This window comes from Montipora capricornis, chromosome 13 (genome assembly GCF_036669925.1).
Source record: "Montipora capricornis isolate CH-2021 chromosome 13, ASM3666992v2, whole genome shotgun sequence".
Taxonomy (NCBI): domain Eukaryota; kingdom Metazoa; phylum Cnidaria; class Anthozoa; order Scleractinia; family Acroporidae; genus Montipora; species Montipora capricornis.
The window spans coordinates 12,819,036-12,843,207 of record NC_090895.1 but is presented as its reverse complement, the minus strand read 5'-3'; the positions used below and the strand labels follow the sequence as shown (position 1 = coordinate 12,843,207).

The window sequence follows — 24,172 nt, the reverse complement described above, 5'->3', positions numbered from 1 at the left end:
AAATATATTTGAACTGAAGATACATGTATGAACTCATTTACTGATAAAATAATCGCCACAATCATCATTTGGAAAAGTTATGAAACTTAAAAAAAAACCCTAGGAATAACTTGCAAGACTCAAACAAAGGAACATGATTGTTGAGAGTCCACTACCTTTACAGTCAAGTTAATTTTTAAAGGGAACTACCTTAGGGTGAGTTATTTTGGAAAATGCAAACACGGATTTTTGATCTCAGATCAACGGATTCTTCAGTGTCAAAAAAACGCATAATACGAAAAAGGATTATTTCCTCGAGTGTGGATACTTTGGATTCATGATCCGTTTTTGGATTTCACCAAAAAGACGCAAAATCCGTTTTTGGATCAAGAAGCCGCTTTTGGATTTTCCCAAAAAAAGGCGCCCTTATTATAGGAAATTAACACCGCATGAAATTAACGCGAATCGTTAAAATTTGCGTTAATTTAAGTCACGCCAATTATGTTGACCGTTATTTTCCGCGGTGTTTATAAAGTGCAGCGTTAATTTCCGCGCTCTTAATTTCCATTATTTTAACCTTAATTTTGAAACCTTTCCAGACATTCATGTACCCTGGTCCCAGAGGTTTTTCTTGAGCCACAAGAGAACCGCAAAGTGGCGAAGACCAGATGAGAAGCGGCGAGAAGAGAAAAACCTCTGGTTACCTTGAACTTAAATCTCACTTTCATGCAGACGCCAGGGTCAGGATCTGACGCGTTGAAAGCTGGCGTCTACGTGAAAGTGAGATTCAAGTCCAAGGTAGCCAGATGCTTTTCCCTTCACGCCGCTCAAGAAAGACCTCTGCGTAACATTCATGACACCTACAAAACAATAAAATAAGGTACAAGCTTTCTTTCTAACCAGCAATTTCAATAAACAACTAAATCTGAAATTACATGCACAGTTATCTCTTTCACAACATTTTCCGTTTGACTGACAATCTTTATACCCTCTATCTCCAGATTAGAACAACAGCAAAAATTACTAATTAAAAAGTAAAGCTAAGGCGTAGTAATTCGCTTACTCGACTGCAAATTTACAGTCAAACAAAGCTGCTCACGAGTGGACATCCATTTCACACAAAAAGCCTATAAATCGAAAGTTTTTAATTTCGTGTAGACTGTCGCCACAATGATGGCGCAGTGGTGAGAGCACTCTCTTCCCACCCGGGTTCGACTCCCAGATCCGGCATCATACGTGGGTTGAGTTCGTTGGTTCTCTACCTTGCACCGAGAGGTTTTCTCCGGGTACCCCGGTTTCCCCTCTCCTCAAACTCTTTCTTGAAATGTTAATGGCCACATTTGATATAAAGAGTAGAACTGATATTTCGCACAGTCTATTAATAAGCTGAAAGTTTAATGACGAAAGGTATTCAATTTTTGGTGATGGTCTCCTTTGTCGTTCTCCTGATAGCCACCACCCATCTACTGCAGCTTTGGGGCTGGATAATCAGCCTGTTTTTGGGCCCTCAATTTTCCCTTTATCAGCATGTCCATGGCATCAGTACCCAAACCACATCGCAATATTATACACTACAAATTATTGTCAGTTACTAACTGAAGAAATAATGATGCTTTGTCCTTCGAAAATTCTCGACATGTTTTACACCGTATTTCTTCCACAAGTTCATTGTGTCCTTCAACTACTTTGTAAACCAGATCGATGGTGAAATCCTTCTGCCATCGCAGACCTGTTTTCATATAAGCTGTGTTATCCCCTGTTGGTTCCCGCCACTGGCACTCATTTTTTGAGGTCGAGGGCCCAGAGGGCCTCTTACAGAAAGAAGTTATTTTTGACATATGCAATGAAAACGATAGCTCCAAAACCACGAGGAAAAACAACAACAACACACAAATGCGCAGGTGCGGCACAGAGCCTCAGTGCAATATCACTGGCCAGTGGCTAACAAAAAAAGGTGCTCTTCTCAGCTCAGCATGCCCTGCTTTATTTGCCTCTTATCACTATGTTGTCCTTACAATACTTCTTGCGTTTGAACAGCTTTCTCCAACTGTTTGGGACACATGGATGATTCTAACGTTTGCTAGTGGATATTTTTCTCACTCGCAGATTATCAAAATCACTCGCATTTTGCGAGTTTGCGAGTGTGAATTTCGAGCCCTGTGAATGGCGACGCGGTGTGTGATTGTTGAAATATGGCAAAATCTCTGTCAACACGGAATTGCAAACGTTTTCAGGCCTTCTTCGTTTTTTTTTAGCGAGTTTCACAAAATATGAGAGCCAGTGAGGCATGTGTTAAGAAGGAAAACATAACCTGAAAGTCCACCGTTCTAAATAAGTGTTTTGTCTCTCGTTCTATTTCTCTCAGCTTTTATGGTGTTCATCACTGAAATGTTCTCTTCTTCTCCTTCCTCGGCTTCTCTCGAAGTTTTCTTCGCTAAAATTTCTCAAAATTCGTCGCCTCTTCTCTCGTGCTCTCTTCTGCTCTTTATCCCGTTGCTCGTCACTAAAATGATTTCCCGCCAGAAAAACGCGGGTTGCCAAATGCAACGCTGCCATGCGATTTCCGTTCCCAGAGGCTGTCCTGTCTCCCCACCTCCTCCCCAACAGTCTGTACGGGCGGGCAGACGTACGCTGACGTCATAACCAAAACTTCTCGCATGGATAGATTTCCCAAAAAATCTTACCCATGGAGCTCCGCTTGAGCTCCGCTATGCCAGTTCACAAGGCACATTTAGCATGCGATCACCTTATATTCATCAGAAAAAAAACACAATGGGACAAACACTATGTGAATGTAAAATTCTTCTTAACTTACCATTGACCCAGTGACTATAAATGAACTATCAAAGTTAAATTGGGCATTGGAGATTTCCCCTCTGTGGCCAATAAGGGTGTGCACTCGTCTGAAAATAAAAAAAAATTCACTCCCAGAAATGAGCAAAACTTGTGGTTTGGGAGAAACAAGTCACAGTTATATACACTCAAATTGTGGTACTCATTACACAAATTGAAGTAAAACAGTTTTATATGCGAAAGTCACTAAATTGAGATGTGCACAAAACTTGTTTTCCCATCAGAAACATAAAATTTGGGAAACAAAAACAATCTTCTAAACATTGTGAGAAAATAAAAATTAATGCTAGAAAGGATTTATTATGTGTTAATGTGTTGATACTATCTTACTTGCGTCGTTATCAGGCAAAAAGGATAAGATAAGGAAAGATAAGTCAACCTTCTTTTCTTGTGTATTCAATTTGTTATTACATGTAATCCATATGAAGATGTGCATCATACAGTTTGTTATTTTTGCTCGGTTAATCACTTCTCATACAAGACAGCCTTTAACTAAGGCCAATAGAAATCACAATCCAAAAGCTCCTCCTTCTTTCCAGTCAAAAATGGAGCGATACCCTCCAAAAAATAGTAATCACAGATGTCCTTACTACTTAATTACTTTAATTTACAGTGCAACGTGCCTTACCGTGGCCACCGAACAAACTTTCACAATTGACAACTACGTGTAAATACGCCAACTCAACAACCCATGCAACGGTGTTCATCTTAGGTCCGTTTCAAACGCCATGCTAAAGTCGTGCCGCACTAAATTCAATTTGGCTCGAATGTGGTACGACATTGGCACGACCTGGTTTCAAACGTCGAGCTTAATTATTGGCTCTTACAAAAGAGACGATCTTGAACCATCGGTGTTCCTGACGGGGGATTTGACGAAGGTTTGCGCACTTTCGTGTTTTTTAAACAAGCCCAGGCTGCAAGGAGAAGGAAGCGACTATTGCAGCAGGCCTTATTACCCCATGCCATTGCTAGAAGAAAAAGATTAGTGATCCTCGTCTGTTGTTTGATCACCATCTTGCTGACATCTACAGAGGCAAGTGCACTGCCATCATGTCGTCGACTACACGGAAATTTAGGATGGTGGGATACTGTCTGGAGGACATATTCGGATGCAACGTGTAAGACCTTTAGAATTTCAAGAGCTACATTACAACGACAAACCGTTGCAGAAAATCCGATTTCTCCAGGGTGTAGGCTAGGTATCTGCCCATACCGCATTGGGAGAGGAGATTATTATTATACCATCTCACAAATGACTGGCTTTAGACTATCCACTGTCTCAACAATCGTGCAGGAAATTTGTGAGGCAATCGTTAAAAACCTTTGGGCTGAGTGTGTCACCCATCATTTTCCAAAGGATGAGGCTGAGTTCAAAAAACTTTTATTCTCTTGTTTGAATGTCACTAGTAGATGCGAGGTACCGTTTCATGTGGGGAAGATGTGGCTTCCCGGGAAACTCTCACGACTCGATTATATTCCAATCAACCAATTTTTGGGGAAAAGTGCAACAAGGAACAGTCATTTCAAATATTGCGAAAGTTATTGATGGGATACGTGTATCTCCACTTAAAAAGGGGGACTCAGCATTTCAGTTTTCAACGTGGTTAATGAAACCATATACAAATGCCATCCTTTCCCAAGAGCAAAGGTATTTTAATTATCGTTTAAGTAGGGCAAGGATGGTAACTGAGGGTGCCTATGGGCAGCTGAAAGGTCGATGGAGGATCCTGCTAAGAAAGTGTGAAAATAGCCCAGAGTATAAATTTTGAAAATGATGACTCTCTCATGTATGGCCCTCCTGGATTTAGGAGATACCATTTCACGTAAGCTGGATTTAACCGTTGATCCAACCGCAGGAGAAAGAAGAGACAGAGATGCCATTAGGGCTCTGCTGGGTATGTGTCAGTATCCTCCACTACGAAACTCTAATCAGCAAGTTGATTTGATAAGAAAGAAACTAACTAAGAAATTATGGGATGAAAAACAAGGACATGGAGTTTGTTGTTGTATTTTTTCAGCAGTGAGCTGCATTTTCACATTTTCAGTTGGAGTAAAAAGATCCATGGTCTTCTCATTGTACAAATGTTTATGTTGAGCTTACGTTTGTTCCTTCATCCACACCCAGTGAGCAAGAATCTTCTTCAGCCTCTGAAACATTCCCTCCTGCAACAGGCGGAAGGGTTCTCATGAATGCCGCCATTTTTTTCACTCGCACCCAGGAACTCTTTCTACGCGCATGCATCCCAGTCACAAGAAACCGGTTTATCCACTTTTATAATGTTATTATAATTTATTTATTTATTTATTTATTTATTCATTCATTTATTTATTTATTTATTTCGGCATGGCAATAGCACACCATTTGAAACCATGCCGTGCTAAAGTCGTGTAGCACGACAGAGCTTGCCGTGCTACACGGCAGAGTCAAATTCTTAAATGGTTTCAAGCGTCGTGCTACAGCCGTGCCAAAGTCGAACTTAAAAAATCTCAAAACCGATCCCGTTGAAATATCAACCAAGAGAACGCGTTGCCTCTTGGAATGCCACATCTATAAAGAACAAAGCAACTGTTTTGACTGATTTTATTGCATCGCAAAACTAATGGACATCATGGCTATTACAAAAACATGGTTGACTGGCAATGATCGAGATGACAGGACACTGGCTGATATCGCCAACACTCTTAACGACTACGACATTGTGCATACACCGAGGACAAACTCTACTGGTGGTGGTGGTGTTGCTGTGATATTCCGTAAAGGGATTACCGTGACGCAAAACGTCAATGATAGCTTATTTACTTCAATTGAATGCCTTGATTTGAAAATCTCTCTTGGAAGTAAATTGTTCAGGTTTTTTACTATACCTCCAACCTCCAAGAAAAATGGCTTAACTTCGAACATGTTCTTTGATGATTTCTCTCAACTTGTTGAAAACCTAGCGGCAACGCCCAACCATTTTTTAATCACCAGGGATTTTAACTTCCACATTGGTACAACAGGTAATGATGTTGTCCAATTCGTCGACTTGATCAACTCTGCGGGTTTGAATCACCATGTAACAAGACCCACACACAATCATGGACACATCTTGGATTTGGTAATTACTAGTTCTAACGATGATTTGGTAACCAACCTTCAGGTCTTACTCAGCATGCCATCTGATCACGATGCTATAACTTTCCTGAGCGATTTTCCTCGCCCTGTCTTGTCGAAAGTCTTAAGTAGCGACGGAAACTTCAAAACATCAACCTAGAACTGTTTGTGGAACATGTCGCTAATACATCAATCAGGTGCAATAGGTCATCTGATGTGGATGTTGCTGTTACACAATACGATTCTGATCTAAGGGACACCCACGCATCAGTCAAGCTAAGAATGTCAACGTTTTCTCCTTGGTTTTCTGATCATCTTCGTGAGTTAAAGCGAGAAAACCGTCGATGGGATTGAAAATGGCAAATATCAAACCTTGAAATCAAAAAACAAGTTTACCAACAGAAGGCAAGTGAGTACTACACTCCTGTTGAAAATGCAAAGAGGAACTACTACTTTGATAAAATCTCTACATCGACTCAATCTGAACTCTTCAATCTCGTTGATGGGCTGTTCACCGTAAAGAACAAGATAATCCTGCCTACCCATACTGACCGGCATGAACTTGCGACACGATTCTGCACTTTCTTTGATTCTAAGATCTCTGATTTACTGGACTAGTTAATGGCTTCTTCTGACATTGGCGATTGTCATCGTTATGACAAGCAACCTACGCCATCAAGTTATGAGCTGAGTACCTTCAGGCCAGTGACATCTGAAGATGTTAAATCAGTCATGATGTCATCACGAACGAAGTCCTGTAGCTTGGACCCGATACCTACAGTCCTTATAAAGAAGTGCATTGATGTCTTGGTTCACCCTATCACTGCAATTATCAACTCATCACTTATGACTGGCGTATTCCCTTCGCAATTTAAGCATGGCTTGGTCACCCCTATCATCAAAAAGAAAGATCTTGATCCTGAGCTTCTCAAGAATTATCGTCCCATTACAAACTTGTCCTTCTTATCGAAAACAACAGAACGTGTTGTATCTAATCAGCTACATCAGTATTTGCAAGTTTATGGACTCTATGCTCGAATGCAGTCTGCCTACAGGCCTAACCACAGTACAGAAACAGCATTACTCTGTGTCCATAATGACATCAGCTTGGCGTTAGACAACAACAATGATGTCATCCTCGTTTTGCTGGACCTGATCTCTGCTTTCGACATGGTTAATCATCAGATACTTCTCAAGAGACTCCAGGACCGTTATGGTATTTATGGTACAGTTCTTGATTGGCTCAAATCTTACTTGAGTGAGCGCATGCAGTCTGTCAAGTTTGGTGATGAGACGTCGGAACTGATCCGTTTAGCCTGAGGTGTACCACAGGGCTTTGTGCTCGGACCATCTTTGTTCTCTCTGTATGTTGCACCTTTTGAAGACATTATTAAAAGCTATGGTCTCAACTGTGCTGTCCATGATGACGATACACAGTTTATGTATCGATTGATACGTCTCTTTTACAGAGTGGCGTTTCTAATCTTCAGAAATGCATTGAGCCTATCTTTGAATGGTTGGCATATAATGAGTTAGTATGCAACGAATCAAAGACGGATGTCATACAGTTGCCCTCTCGATTTCAACCAGACGACCTTCTTTCTGAGATCACCATTGGTAAATCAAACGTAGTGCTTGCGTCTTCAGTCCGTGATCTTGGTGTAACACTAGACTGCCATCTTGACATGAATGCACATGTCAACCAACTCTGCAAATCTGCATCTTTCTCTCTGAGACGTGTTGGGCAAGTTAGACAATATCTTGACAATGCAGCCACGGAAAAACTCAGCCATGCCCTGATTACATCTAAACTCGACCAGTGTAACAGCTTTTTATACGGGCTTCCAGATAAAGAAATCTCCACTGAAGATTCAGCGAATTCAAAACTCCGAAGCAAGATTGGTTACGCGAACCAAGAGGCAAGAACATATCACACCAGTATTGAGGAAACTTCACTGGCTTCCAATCAAGAAGAGAGTAATTTACAAGATACTCTTACTGACGAACAAATCGCCGAAAGAGTTTGCTCCAGACTATTTAATGGACTTATTATTATTATTATTATTATTATTATTATTATTATTATTATTATTATTATTATTATTATTATTATTATTCAGCACGGCGTTTAAAACGGCCCTTACAACGGTGCGAACTTTGCAAGGAGGCGTAACTGTCAATGAAATTCGCACACCCTGCTTAGCGAATAATTTGTAAAAGACTTTGTTGCTCAATGTTGCATGAAAACCTGAACAAATGCAGGGAATTTTGACAAATCTGCATGTGAATTGATTCAATCAGATTCTCATGCTCCAAACAAACATTAACTTTGCGTTAGCACATTGTACAGTTGACACAGTCGCGTGGTAATGACAGCATTCTCTCGTTTGAAAAGCATGCATGTGCATTGTGCAAAAAAAGTTTATCCCTTACAGTTGAACAGAAATGGCAGTAATAGCCAAAAGTACCTCCAACAAACTTTAATGTAGAAAGAAGGGGGTAGTTTCTAAAGAAACTGTGGTGCTGCGTCGGTGGGGAAGTAGTATACAAAAATTTGGTTTTATCAACGGAGTTGATAATGTAAATTGGCCACCGTACAGAGATTCTAAAAGCTGATGTTTCGAGCGTTAGCCCTTCGTCAGAGCGAATCGAGGAATTATGGGTTACGTGTAGTTTTTATAGTAGAGTAGGAGCTACGCTATTGGTGGTAACATGGCAACATGAAAAATAGGAATATATTAGTTAAATGAAAAGCGTTCGTTAATACCGCGAGGATTAAGGGTGCCAATTTGGAAGATGAATTTTTGTTCTAGATTCTTGCGGCTTTCCGTCGTACCTAGATGTAGGGAAAGGCCGCAGATAGCCATGTGTGTTTTGGAGTACTTAGGGAGACTAAAATGACGAGCGACTGGCTTAGATGCATCTTTGTCATTCGTCTCAACATGGCGAAGGTATTCGCGGAATCGGTCACCTAGTCGTCTACCTGTCTCGCCAATGTATAATTTATTGCATAACGTACAGGTTATGCAATAAATGACATTTGCGGAGGTACATGTGAAACGATCGGTGATCTTAACAGATCGCTTAGGTCCCGATATCTTGCTAGTGTTAACAATGAAAAGACAAGTTTTGCATCGTGAGCGGGCGCATTTGAAAGTGCCGGGTTGCTCGTTAGTTTTGAGCGCGCTTCTAACTAAAAAGTTGCCTACGCTTTTGTCGCGTTTGAATGAAATAAGTGGAGGTTGCGAAAAGATTCTACCAGTCTCGGGATCATTTTGGAGTAATTTAAAATTATTAAGAATGATACTTTTGACTGCGTGATTATGAGGATGGAAAGTGAGGGTGAATGGAATTCTGTCATTCTTATCTTTTCTTAGCTCCTACTCTGCTATAAAAACTACACGTAACCCATAATGCCTCGATTCGCTCTGATGAAGGGCTAATGCTCGAAACGTCAGCTTTTAGAATCTCTGTACGGTGGCCAATTTACATTATCAACTCCATTGAAATAATTATTTAAGGTTGCAGAGACTTTTCAACCGTTTCTTTCTGTTATAGACATTCGCATTGCTTATAGTAGCGATCTGATTGGATGGATTTCAGCTTTGGTGGGATTTTCATATATGAAAATTGCTCGACGGCACGCAATGCCCGTCGGTTGAAGGTCGTCCTTTAATTTATTACATGTATGCACTGTTGCTAGTACATGTAGCACTGCGCCAGAGCAATCCTGAGTAAGTTTGCACTACGATTATACACACCTGCCTGTTCTTGTATCCCATACACTCACAGTATGATCAAATGAACCTGTCAGCAGTTGATCACCAGTTGTATTAAATGTGCAAGATATGATCTCTGCTGAATGACCCTATGTGTGAAAACAAAAGTCCAGCATTTTCTTGTGTCATCATCAAAACCTAAAATAAGCAACTAATCAGGCCCCATTGATTTCTTTGAAAGTTCGCATGCTGGGTGGCATTTCTTGTTCTGAGAAAAGAGCACTTTAAATTTCAGAGGGAATGACATACATGTGTCAAGATGGCTCCTGAGAAACCAATCATGTCACAAAAACATTGATCCTTGAAACATGCATCTTGCATTTTTGAGGTCTGAGACAGAACACAGGCAATGAGAAGTGTCAAGCAAGAATACAAGTGGCGTAAAACCATGTCTGTCTTTTCCATGTATAAGTCAGGGAGAGACTTTTCTGTCATTTCATTGATTGCAGTGTTTCATTGGCCCTGAAAAGTCCCTACGGGGAGTGGTCAATTAAGTATGTATTTGAATTTTGAAACTCAACAAACACAAATATGGAGAATTTTGTCATCACTGCATTGGGGGGAAGGGACGAATGTGTACAGAAAATTTAAGTGGCTAGAAAAAGAATCTCTTTTGGAAAGGCATTGGTGCCTATCAGTCTCAGTTTTTGTATCTGTCTTAGGGGATAAAACCTGAGCCACCAAATTAATATATTCTTTCAGCATCCCTGAAAATGGGGGCTTTTTGAGTCATTGTCAGTTTACTGCCGATGTGCCATAAAATATTTGGTTAGAGCGTTTAATAATAATTATAATATTCAAAAAATATTCTACATTAACGCATTTGTGGAATAAAGCAGTAATCATAACTAAAATGTGAAGCTTATATCAGTTGTTTAATTCACTGATGTGACCAGTCGCCATATTGACTTACCTAAACAAAAGGAAATAATTCTGTTAAAATGAAATTCAGTTCCCTGAGAATTGATCACATTCAAAAAAATAGCCACCATTTCATTGCTAAGGTACACCAATATGGCACATCATGTCACATGCAAACAATCTAGTGCATAAAGCCAAGCAGCAGAACTTCACTTAAATTACATGTAAGAACACTGAGGAGAGTTAAGTGTCTTTAACACTAACAGATAATGTTGAAATTTCTGCTCCTTTCTGTACATCCCACAATTTGGCTGTTGTGTCCATACTTCCAGTGGCCACAATAGTACTTTGTGGATTAAATGCCAAGCACACCTGTACACCAAAAAAAATACAATTTGATAATTGGGCATGGCCCAGGCTTTTTTGACCCCCAAAAGAGACCGTATTAAAACACAGAGAAATAATCCAAAAACACAGTGCCTTTTAATGATGGAAAAGACATTCTCATCCAATACTTTCACCTATGTGAAGAAATATAAAAATGTAAAGATACACTTTTATATTTCTTCCCGCACAACCCTAAAGGAGACCTTCACAGCCACATATGATTGCGTTTTGCCCAGAACACCCTAAGTGAGACCAAAATTCAAATTTACACCCCTAAGCGAGACAACGAGCATCCCTCCCCTTTCTGTATGGGCCTCTTTGATCTTTCCTCCAGATAACAGCTAGTCCTCTGCTAGCAAGATCTTCAAATTATTAGGAATCATGATCACAACCTTCACATCTAACAACTATGAAGGTACAGTATCACACAACATCACTCTGAAAGAGGGGTCTTACAGATCTTTGACCTGTAACAGTAATGTTGCATGTTGCCATAGTTGACTCCACGGAGGCCACACTACATGTATGTTATTACAACCCTTGGTATGTGACACACCTATAGTCACCTTTTGGATGCCCCGAAGGGGTTCACAAAAACAGCCATCAAGTTTTCATCCTGTTTCCTCTGATAAACATCCTTATTTTGTCGGGTACAGGGCTTCAAGTTTATTACATTTAAGCACTGTGTTACTGTAGAGTTGAGATTTGTGTCCACTGTATTCTTTTCCATGTTCGCATTTTAGCTTGCAATTGGCAACACTATCCATATGCTTACTATAATAATAATAATATAATTATAATTGTTGGAAAAGCAAAACACGTATACATGTCCAAACTAAAACATTCAGGCATGAAAACGGTCCCTGCTCAAGCTTGTTCCCTGGGTCGCTCTTCTCTGCCTCCAACGACAATGGAGGCAGAGAAGAGAGACCCTGGGAACAAGGTTGGTCCCTGCTTAGTGCTAGAAGTCCTTCATTATTAATAGGAATCATGGCATATGGTGGCCATATTCGAATAGTTTTGTACAATAAGTGCAAACAGAAGTGAGAAATGAAATGAAATTCTAAAGTAAGTAGAATGCAAAAGTAAAACTTGAACTTCAAGATAAAACTAAGATCGAAGTACAGCCAAGAGTGAAATAAAAATTCAATATCAAACGAAAAATTAAAAAGCAAGTGAAAATATATTTCACCATGGCCCAGCGCTGCCACTACCATCATGCTATGCGTGCTTCAATACCTCAATCTGTGCAATGTGTGTGCACTCAGTTTATTAGCCAATATGGCAGATGCACATGAGGCTACCCGGACTGAAGGTGATAACTGTGAAGCTCTGAATCAATAATTACACCCAGCAAGGCTTGCAAAGATCCCAAGCACTGGATTTTCTGAGACATGACTTTCCAGCGTATCGATATCCTTGAGTGTTTGTTCCCTTGATCGAAGGCTTTGTTACTTTGAAAGAAAGAAGCAGTGGAATGCAAGCTAGGGTCCTAGTATTAGCTCCCAGGATATAGAGCAATACATAAAAAATTAGAATGATTAGAATATGGCCTTAATGTCACCAGAGACCAGGTTTATGATGTAATGTGTGATCTGGATCCACAAGGGCTCGGAGCACATGGTAATGTCATGCAGAGGCAAGAGACAGTGCAAGAAGGGAAAACTTTACAACACTTGGCTCTAATTGGGTCCATTCTTCAGATATTCACAAAAATCCTCTTTTAAATATACATGGTCATAGGGCACCATGCAGTTTTGAGTGTACATGTAAATTGTCATATAGCAATGTACTTAGCTCCACCAACTGAGCTACTGGTATCAAGGCATGTGAGAGCTGGCCAACTGCAAGGTTCAATCATTAACCTGACAAAAGAAAGAGAGAATTCCATTCCCTCAGCTTTTATCAACCTCACATCCACCAACAGAATCTTACATTTAAAAGGTATCATTTTTAGTTAATTCCTCTTGGCCCATATCAACAATGCACCCCAAGTCTTCTCCAATCTGTTTGATCTTTAGCCAGCACTTCCCACAAGATATCCGCAGGGCTTTCAAGTCAACTCTCACTGTGGTACTCCAGGTCTTCTTTGGTCTATTACACTTGTACATTATACACCTCCTTTGATTTGGCATACATGCCACTGTCACTTTGGGTGTTCTCACATAAAGGAGTCGATGTTTATTTACTTAACACATGACCTACAAGACAAAATTGATTCTTCTTTCCACTACATTGTCTCTCCATGGTTCCTGATCCTATCTTAGAGCTTCTTCATTCATAAGGTGATCTGTCCACTTAATCAGACTGACAGTTAATGGAAAACATCATGCTTTCTCACACCCTTTTCTATGGCCTTTCCCATTAGCACAAAAAGCTGTTGGCATGACAACGTAGGAATAAAGCCCGAGTATCAGATGAAGAATGATTGCTTTAGATGACCATACTGTATTCAAGTGGTCAAGCCGTCATGAGGAGCAAAAGCAGTGTTTGGCACTTACTTTTTAACTGATTTGCCCTTTGGCAAACCAGTTTTGTTTTTTTGGTTGCCCATGGTTTTTTCGGTTGCCCACCTTCTAAAGACCTGTTGCCTATTAAGGAGGCTTGCAAAAATGTCAATTTTGTGTAACGTGAGTAAAATGGGTTTGACAGACCAATGCGACTCCTGCTGTGTGTCCATTGTGTTCTAGTAGCCTTCCCAGTTTTGCTTTGACAAGCACATCTCTAATGGCTTTTCCTTTTCTGTATTAAGAGATCAAGGGAGATTCCTTGAAAATCTCTTTGAGATTAGGCTGGTTTGAATTAAATGCCATTTGTCCAATAGTATGTTCTTTAAGCCTTTCAAAGCTGGTTGGCAATCGGGCAAGTGTTAGAGTTGAACACTGGGAAGTGTGTTAGAACGCTACACAAAAACCCGAATTTTGTCGGCTACTTGGTGCTCCTACTGGATACTTTTCATTTTCATTTGAACAGGGCTTAAAACCCGGTCACCTCAACTGCAATGGTTTTCTGGGCAAAATAAATGAAGTTAAGGCTTTGTTATTTGCCGTCAAGTTTGACATTTTGGCATTACCCAGACTCATCTTCGGAGCAGAAAAAAAGACTCATCAATAAACATAACTGGCTATAAAATCACTAGAAGGAACAGATCTGATGGCCAGAAAGGCAGCGGTTCATTAATATATTTTGCTGAATCCCAAGGATTTATCAGGTAACTCCCCAATTGTGGATGGTTGGGTGGACATTTCCTTTTACTCTCAAAAACGTTTAGTCGGCTCCATCTACAGACCTCCGGATTAGTAAACTTCTTCAATGAATTCCCTCTGCTGATGGAGAATCTTTGGAGAAAGCACTCAAACATTGTACTGTTGGGAGATTTCCTACCATCCTCTACCAATTCTGGAGACTTACTTCTGACGCGGAATTTTCTACAACTACTTCGCAAGTTTAATTTAAAGAATGTTATCAATGTTCCCACCAGAATTGCTGGCAACTTATCTACTCTCATTGACCTGATCATCACTTCAGTTAGTGACATTAAGTTTCTTCATCATGGTGCTTGCAACCTTGGAATTTCTGACCACCATTTAATATAATGCTACAATAAATCTTAGACCAAACTACACATGTATCAAAAACCAGCTTTTAGAATACTACGGGATTTTAAGAAATTAAATGTATAATCATCTCTGCATTAAAACAGGATTTGCAACTGCTCCTTGGAACATATGTGACATTTTTGATGACATTGATGACTCTGTCTGGACATGGGAAACTCTGACTGTATAACTAAATTGATTGATCATCAATCATCATATTCCTATTGATCAGAAAAGTGTAAATTCAATCAAATACCAGTAGCTTGCCATGGATGAACAAAAAAATCCCTGCACTAAGTTATTAAGATCTGCTGAACTAGCTTACTGGAAGGATAAATTCTGCAAAGCGAAATCCAGCAAAGAATTTTGGGAAACAGTCAAATTATATCAAGGCACCAACAAGTCCTTCTTAATTGGGCCCATCAAAGATCCGCAAGGACTGCTTTTAACAGATGATATCCAGAGAGCAAATGCTTTCAACTCTTACTTTACAAATATTTGCTCCACCTTGAACATTAATGCTGTACCTCATCCTCCTTCATTAACAAACTACATCTACAGAATTACCCCTACTCTTCCATCTCTAACTGTTAATCAGGAACTGACTTATCACATTGCACAAAACACCATATTAAAAAGGGTAAAGCCTCTGGGCCTGATAATATTGACAGCAAAGTGCTTTGCTTACTTGGAGATGCCTTCATTGAGAGCTATTACATAATTACAAAAAAGAGCTTTGCTGATTGCAAATTTCCTCAAAAGTGCATGGAAAACAGCAAAAGTATGCTGCATCCACAAAAAAGCCTGCCAGTTGAATTGTGGAAACTATTGTCCGATTTATTTGCTAAGTAAATCAAGCAAGTTAGACTGTATTATTTATTATTTATTACACAATAAAATACACATACCAAAACAAACCACTTACAATTTCAGCCGTATGACCTCTGTAGGTGTGATAACATTTTCCTGTATCAGCACTCCACAACTGCAAATATCAATGATAACACAAACACTGCATTTAAGTACCATGTACCCACAGTCCACTGCATACATTTTGTGTAAAATATGTAATTGTAACTGCTACAAACTGAAGAAACACAAAAGTAATTAATTATGTAAGATCCATGAGTTCTAGATGTACAGTGCTGTACACTGTAGATGGACCCCTCATTGTTGAATGCCCCAGCCCTGCACTGTACCAAGGCTGCAAGCCAACCACTTAGTAATGGCCCAGAGTTTTCCCAGTGCGATCTATAACCAGCGAGGGTCATAATTGAACTTTTGGAAACAAGGAAACATACAAGTGTAACTTGCAAAATGGATCAGAAATGAGGTCAGTAATTAGTAAATTAAATTGAGCAGGAGAGCATACATGTACATGTACATGTATCATGTAGTCTAGATAAAGTCAGTAATTGGCTGTTACATATGTCCAACTCGGAATTAACCAGGAAATTATAGCAAGCACAGGATCCAAGACATCTCTAGATTCAATTTAATACTGTTCTCAAACTTACACTCACCTTACAAGTCTTGTCAAAAGAGCCAGTTGCTATTTTGTCACTACAGAAAAGCAATGAAGGGAAGTTATGAAACTACACTACACCTGTATCTTGAAAATAATTATAATGGGCAAAACTAGCTAATTTGTAGCTATCACAAGGAAATTAACACATAAAAATTGGGGTCAGTCATCCAAAACCAAACTTAAGGACATATATGTAAACACAAGGAAAGGTTACGTTTATACGAACGTTGGCCGTGTAGCACTTATATTTTAAACAGCATTAACTGAAAAGAGTGTAGTGTAATGTGAAGTGCTAGATTTCTATACCATATGAACCATGTGAGCGTTGTCCCTACAGATGGAAATGGGCCCACACAAGGACAGAGAAAAACTCTGACCAGGGTGGGAATTGAACCCATGACCTTCAGGTTAGATCTCCGCCGCTCTACCGACTGAGCTACAGGGTCAGACGGGAGCAGACCGTGGGAACCGAAGATGTTAAAGTCACAGCAATTAACATGTACAAGTACAAGGAAAGGTTACGTTTATACAAACATTGGCCGTGTAGCACTTATATTTTAAACAGCGTTATCTGAAGAGAGTGTAGTGTAACGTGAAGTGCTAGATTTCTATCCCATATGAACCATGTGAGCATTAGCCCTACTGATGGAAATGGGCCCACACAAGGACAGGGAAAAACTCTGACCAGGGTGGGAATTGAACCCATGACCTTATATTTTAAACAGAATTAACTAAAGAGAGTGTAGTGTAATGTGAAGTGCTAGATTTCTATCCCATATGAACCATGTGAGCGCGTTAGCACTTCACGTTACACTACACTTTCTTCAGTTAATTCTGATTAAAATATACCTAAGTGCTACACGGCCAACGTTTGTATAAACATAACCTTTCCTTGTACTTGTACATGTTAATTGCCCTGACTTTAACATCTTCAGTTCCCACGGCCTGCTCCCGTCTGACCTTGTCGCTCAGTCGGTAGAGCGGCGGAGATCTAACCCGAAGGTCGAGGGTTCAATTCCCACCCTGGTCAGTTTTTCTCTCTGTCCTTGTGTGGGCCCAGTTCCATCAGTAGGGCTAACAATCACATGGTTCATACAGTATGGGATAGAAATCTAGCATATCACGTTACACTACAGTCTCTTCAGTTAATTCTGTTTAAGGACATAAAGTCATACTTTATATACCCGTCGGGTATAATAAAATAGTTTAATTAACTTAAAGTGCCCCTAACTCCAAAATATTTTTTCTCTTTGCACCAGAAGGGAAGTGGGTCTATTCCTAATTTTAACAATAGTTCATGGCTTCATATTCTCATTGCCAGAAAATGTTAGGGTCACCATGCAGTTTCACATAGGTTTTACCTAAATTAAGTGACTCTCATGTGCTTTGTAATTGCAAAATCTAGTAAGAGGGAAACATTTCGTGTAATTTTTCGTATACTGCTTTCAAAGAAAGCCCAGATGACCAAACATTATGTAAAAGCCTGCAAATTCCTCAAATGACTAAAATGCTGAGAACAACATCAATATTTTTTCCCTAAAAGCAATTTACAAATGCAAGCTAGATTGAACATAATTATATTTTGAATTTAAAAGAGGTTCCTGTTCCTTTAACAGCTGTAACAACATACCCATAAGGATTGTTGAATGCGATTGCATACACCACATTCTTGTGTCCTTCAAGTACTTGAAGCTCTTCCCCTGAAGCTGTGTCCCAGACTTTACATGTTCTGTCATAGCTACCTGTTATAAAACTGGAATAAATTATGCATGGCTAATTATTATTAATACCATATACATGTGACAATTATGGACTCTCTTGTGTGTACTGTATGATTGTGTTTGGAATATTTGGAAATAGTTTTAAAATTATAGTATCAGAAACAATTAGTGCTCCAATCTGATCGTTTTTTAGTTTATTTGGCTGCTGAAGGGCAGCTGTACATCCAGTCTGTCTAAAGAAACTGTCCAATTTGAAGAAATTTGTACAGGCGCTGGACACTTACTATAGATATGTTGTAGTTCAATTTTGACTGCTGGTATAATTTGCTTTTGAATTGATACAAATTAGTTTAACTGGTACAATTTTAATTACACTGGTTTATTTTTATCAACTGTCTAAAAAAGGATTTTCTTTTTTTGGGGGTGTAGTTAAAAAACAGGGGCTTGGTTTTTTGGGGGTCTCAAAAAGAACACGAAATTCCTTTCTTCCGCTCTACTTCTCTTACCCCTTGCTCATCTTCTGCCATTACCTCTATCCCACCCCACCCTTCTTTCACAGTTCTATCCCCCCCCCCCCCTTACCTTCCAGGTAGCTCCCTCCTTGCATACCCTTACCCCCACTCCCTCTACAACACCCCTCACAGACTTTTCAAACAAATCTCAAGATTTCCCGTTATACTCAACCTAACTTGTTAAATTATTCACCAGAATATTTTCTTATTAATCCCAGGCCACTCTTGGTCCAAACTTTAATTTATTCACATTTAGACACCAGCCACTTGTGGTAAATATATCAGTGATAAAATGACAGATTCACGCCAATGCAATAGCGTACAATGTAAATGAAATAGATTTTTATAGAGTAAAAGAGGAATTGAAAAGAATTGAATATGATTTTTACAGCAATGCCAACCTCTTCACAGGAACAACAAGAAAGTAGTCTCAAAATGGGAACTGTTTCAAATCTTGTCCCATGTACAGGAGTCGAATTTCTCACAGAGGACACAAGTATGACAAAGTGGCTTCAAGAAATTATGCACAAATCAGCCAGAAAGTTGTTAACACACTCATCAAAATGAGCTTATTCCATGCATAGAAAATGTCCACCAATCAATGGCAGCTCCAACATTCCTCCCTGATAGGAATCGACTGAATGCTAAAAGGTAACCGATTGCACCCCAACAGTACAGCTGTACTTGCTTTTACAAAAAATAACTGATATTGGAAAACCATTCTGCTCGAGTAGTGACCAAATTTAGAAAAATCTGATCACTTATATCTCCTCCAAGATTAGATCTGTGCAGTGCTACTAAATGTTACTTTCAACTATTCCAAAGGAATTTCCTTTACATGATCGAGCTTGTAAACAGACCATTTTGAAAAATGAGTATAACTTCATTTCAAGATAAATTGAAGTTTATTAATATTGTTACAGTACAAAATAATAATAACATTGTAACATTATTGTAATATGGTTACTAATTTCCGGTAGTTGTATACTGCTCTTGTTATGAAAATCTGAGCGACAAATTTTGTAATAAACAAATTTATATTGCCAAATGACTTATTAAAATAAAGAATATCACTGCTTTTTTCATTACAAAAAGTAGCCCTACTATGTGAAAGACAAAAAAGAGTTTAGCTCTGAGGAAGGGCGGGCGCTCAAAACGTCAGAGTGACGACAATGTGCAAGCCAGTGAGCCAATTGGCTGCAAGTAATGCGAGCCAACAGGGTGCACTAAGCGAGTTAACATGCAAGTCACACAGTCTATGGGTGCATTATAGACTTAAATGCTGTTTATCAGTGCTAATCAAATGGGTGCCTATACATGTACTTAAATACTGTTTATCAGCACTATTTGCATTGTAGGAAGTCTGCAGTATGTCACCTGCAGTTGTCATACACCTCCTGGAATCCCAACTGTTAATAACAGAGTGCATAACTCAATAATCACTAAATTCAAAGCTTAACACAAATTCCTAAACTTCAGGCAGTTTCCCTACCCTTACATGAAAGCTAACCATTCTAGAACAAGTGTTTACACATGTAAATTGTGTAGATTAGTACTTAACACCACTCAATGTTATTCTTGGTCAAACCAGACTGGTACAGTAAGTATTTCCAACAGAAATTTGAACTACAACAGATATATTCCTCCTGAGAGAGATAGTTTGCTCTGTCTAACACCAGACAATTTTACTTATCAATCAGGGGGCCCTTGATGCTGAAAAGGTTAACAACATCGATCTACGTCCACTACAAACCCATGTCCCTTTTAAAAGGGAAATGGCTTCTTTTTTTTTCATTGCATCATTGACTTAAATAGCTAATAGGGCTAGGGATTTCACCCACACAGTACAAGTGTATTTCATACCCACCTACTATTACTGTCAATAAATTTATAAGGGTCTGTGATTGAGAGAGCAAACACTACAAAGTCACTGTTTTCCTCATCCTCAATTCAAATTTTCTCAAAAACTTGAAATGTTCATGACAGCCCTGGGAAAATTTCCACACTTGAGAAGTGAATGGAAAAAAAGATCTAAACAAAAATTAAACAGCCTTCATCAAACAGTGCACTCTAGCTACATGTAACAAAATTATTGGCCAGGGACACTTTTTGTTGCACTTCTTTGCCCAAGGCAACAATCATGATCATATAATTACACTGTAGCTACAAGAAATGATGACAATGACTTCCAAATTTAAATTCCATATAATTAACTGAGTTTCTCTCATTTTGTCATTGACAGGATTAGTTACCAAAATATGGTACCTGACTTTGTTATGTACAATACTGTTCAGATAATGAATATATTATTAAAACCATCCTCACAATTTCAACATGCCAAGCTACTGTACATGAAGGTGTTATCCACTCATTTCTACACGTATTACCAATACTCTGCTGAAATGAGTCTTTTTATTTAAAGTGAAGGTAACTTTCAGCACTGGAATTTATTGTAACATAATTCATTAAATATTGCCTTCAAACCTTGAAGCAATAAAGGCTGAATTGAGGTACAACAGGTTAATAATTTAACTTATATATGAATGGGAAATGAGTCTTTTGGACAGGCAGTATGACCCAAACATACATTAAATACCGGTACTAACCAACAAAGGTTGGATTTGAGATTAAATATCGTTTTAGGCGTTAATCATTGAGATTTAAGATTAGGATTCAGATTAACTCTGATATTAGGGGCAATAACGTTTTAGGCCTAATTACATGTAGCCGTAAAATGACATTTACTCTCAGATCCAATCTTTGTCAGTTAGAATTCGTTTCGCGGTTTCACTGTTTCATCGTTTAGTAATGCCCCTTTTGGACCAGCAAGCAAAGAGAAAACCAAATGCACCAGATAGGAAGTCCATTTTGCAGTTCAAGCACTTAATCGCATAAGCTTGATTTGCAGCTGGTAATGATGACTATTAATCCAACATTCAAAAAACACAAGCCTCTGATACAATGTGCAATGAACTTTCAGGCCATTAGATTACCTTGTGCCAGACTTGTTGAAGGCTACATTGGTCAGTGGAAGGATGTGTGCTCTCAAAACCTTAAAGAAATCACAGTGACGTACAACAAAATAAGTGATAAAGCAATGACAATAGCGAGTTAATTCCACCCGAACACCAACAAGTGCATTTACAATGTACCGGTAGTAATTAAGAAGATCACACTGAAAGTGAGGCATTAGACATGAATACATGATTCTCTGAAGCTGCTATAGGTGCAGTTATGCACACCATGATAAATGCCATTACCCAGGGGTAAACAAGACTCTCCATGAGCATACACTGGGTTGCCTGTGGTACGTGTTACTCAAAAACAGAAGGGACTGAGTTGGGTGGTATTGAACTGCAGTGTCCCAGTCATTTTTTCAAGTCGGGGGTCATTAAGACCATTTAAGGGGTCACCAAGAAGTTGTGCCAGCAGCTAGAGGCCCTTTGGCTCACACGTTCAAACAACGAAACAGATCTTTTTCTGAGGTTAAAAACCTTGCTACAGGCCTATTTATCATTTGTCACAAAGAAAAAATTCCTGTCATCTTTAGAAAAAATTGGTATGTATTGCATACGTGTGGTAGTGAAATAACACAGCACCTAATATTCCATATTGTCAACTGAGCTGCATTTTGTCTTCCGGGAGATTCAAGTTGTCTTTGCGGAATACGTAGCTCTAATTATAGTACACCATATTGTTTTGGTATTGTATATCATTGTAGTGCCATCATAGAAGTCTTACATTGTAGGTAAATAGCCCCCTGAGAAGACATGTGGTTACTAGCAAAGTACTAAACCCAGAAAGATTGAAAAAAATAAAACGGAATTGAGAAACATTCATTTGGCTTCTAGGCTGACATGTTGATCATTTTCAAGTTCCCTCACAACTTCTTTTCACCACAAGTTTAAGAATGCACTCTGAGCATCTGGCAGCTTTGTTATACAAAAGTTCACCGAGGTTAAGCCCGGCTAAGTGGGACGGGGACTTGGGACTTAAGGACTTGGGGACGTGGGGACTTAGGGACTTGGGGACGTGGGGACGTGGGGACGTGGGAACTCAGGGACGCGAGGACGTAGGGACTCGGGGAGGTGGGACGCGAGGACGTCGGAACTCGGAGACGTGCGGGGATTCGTGATACCGGTGCGACGCTCTAACCAACTGAGCTATGAGGCCACTGACGTTGGGGGCAATTGCAAAAATTGCATTCATAACTGCAAGGACAATAGCTTCCCTTAAAAACTCAGTTACTTACCAGGAAAGTCCTCCATAGCTGCCCACGATGTTTAAGACCCCTTGCGTTGAAACTATTCTGAGCTCTCACGGTAAAATAGGCAAGGAGGAACCATGGACGCTGGAAATCATCAGCTAGTGGTCTGACAAACTCTCCAGTACATTAGATTATTTTACACTTGTAGACCGTCAATTCAGCGCAAAAGTCAGGTATGCGTCTCCGAGTTCCGACGTCCCACCTACCCGAGTCCCCGAGTCCCCACGTCCCTATACGTCCCTACGTCCTCACGTCCCTGAGTCCCCACATCCCCAAGTCCCAAGTCCTACGTCCCCGTCCCACTTTTAGTAACAGCCATTAAGCCCTAACCAGCAGGGTTATAGTATCTGGATGGATGACCTAAGAAATATACCACTCTGTCACAGAAGGATAGGACCAAACAAAGCACGGTACAGATTTCGTTAGCTTGCTTTGTGCAAAGCAAATATTGATGAAAAAGAAAATAAACATTGATACACAGTTTTTAGGAAGAGCAAAAGGACGTTTTCAGGACGGTTTATCAAGAATAAAATATTTTGCCATCAGCAACCAAAAAACACGACATGAAAACAACATTAATTTTGAAGTGTGAATATAAAAAGTTACTACATTGTATTAGCGAAAAACATTTTGGGAGATTCTCGCTACATTCAATTTTGTTATTGTACTTTTGGCTACACAAGTAAATCGCAAAATCGAAAGTGACATCAAATTCAGCGGGCGCCATGATCAAGTTACTGCAGCGCCTTTACTCATGAAACAGTGAAAAATCTGTGTCAGATCAAATGATGGCAAGATACCGTGTTTTTTGTTTTTGTTAGTTTAATTCTTTTTCTTTCAAGTGTTATAAAGTTTGAAAAGAAATGTGCTAATTCAACAAAAAGATCACAATTGCCCAACTCTTGAGGTTGACCATTGTTTCTGCAAAGTCAAAAATTTACAAGACAAGCTTAGATATCACCAGGTAATTCCATCATTTTGGAAATAGCAGCTACTTTATCATTCATCAGCGTCACAATTTTTTGCTTTCCAACAGACCTGCATGTTTATTTTCGTGACTTATGCACGCACTGCTTACAGTGCACTACCACAAGAATCCTCCCGTATCACATTTCAACCCACGTATGCAAATTTGTTAAGCTCAAAAATTACACACGAAAAATTCACAAAGGCTGGAAATCTCAGAAAAACCTATTCCAGCAAACAACATGTTTGCTATTAGAGGAAAAAAACCCTTCCTATGTCACTGCATGTGTGAAAACAAGAGACCCAAATGTGTCAAATTACCATACGCAACAAAACAAACTTTCAGGATCAAACTCTTTCCTGGTGAACCTTTTCTTTGAATAATGACGCACAGAATAGACAACAAGGTTTCTTTCAAATAATTCTTGCCTGTCACATTTCCAAATATTTTTTTACCTGAAGACTGTGCAGAGGTGAGCACAAAATAAACATAACAAGAATTGGTGAAATTTCCAATAATTATTGTTACCAAAGACTGTGCAGAGTTGAGTAGAAATTAATTTAAATAGCCAGACAATCTGCTTACGATACCTTCTCTGTCTTTGTTAACCCATATTAGTTACCAG

At 39.3% G+C, this 24,172-nt stretch overlaps 1 protein-coding gene across 1 annotated transcript in view; it reads right to left on the bottom strand.

The window, feature by feature from the left end:
* LOC138028981 (dynein assembly factor with WD repeat domains 1-like) overlaps positions 1–24,172 on the bottom strand; it is a 45,944-nt gene that overhangs the window by 11,439 nt on the left and 10,333 nt on the right. Inside the window, exons 5-11 of the mRNA XM_068876636.1 lie at positions 21,307–21,365; positions 17,711–17,833; positions 16,076–16,115; positions 15,478–15,537; positions 10,831–10,938; positions 9,688–9,794; positions 2,795–2,882 (exon numbers count right to left, since the gene is read on the bottom strand). Coding sequence (XP_068732737.1) covers positions 2,795–2,882; positions 9,688–9,794; positions 10,831–10,938; positions 15,478–15,537; positions 16,076–16,115; positions 17,711–17,833; positions 21,307–21,365 — 585 coding nt within the window. The remainder of the gene's footprint in view (positions 1–2,794; positions 2,883–9,687; positions 9,795–10,830; positions 10,939–15,477; positions 15,538–16,075; positions 16,116–17,710; positions 17,834–21,306; positions 21,366–24,172) is intronic.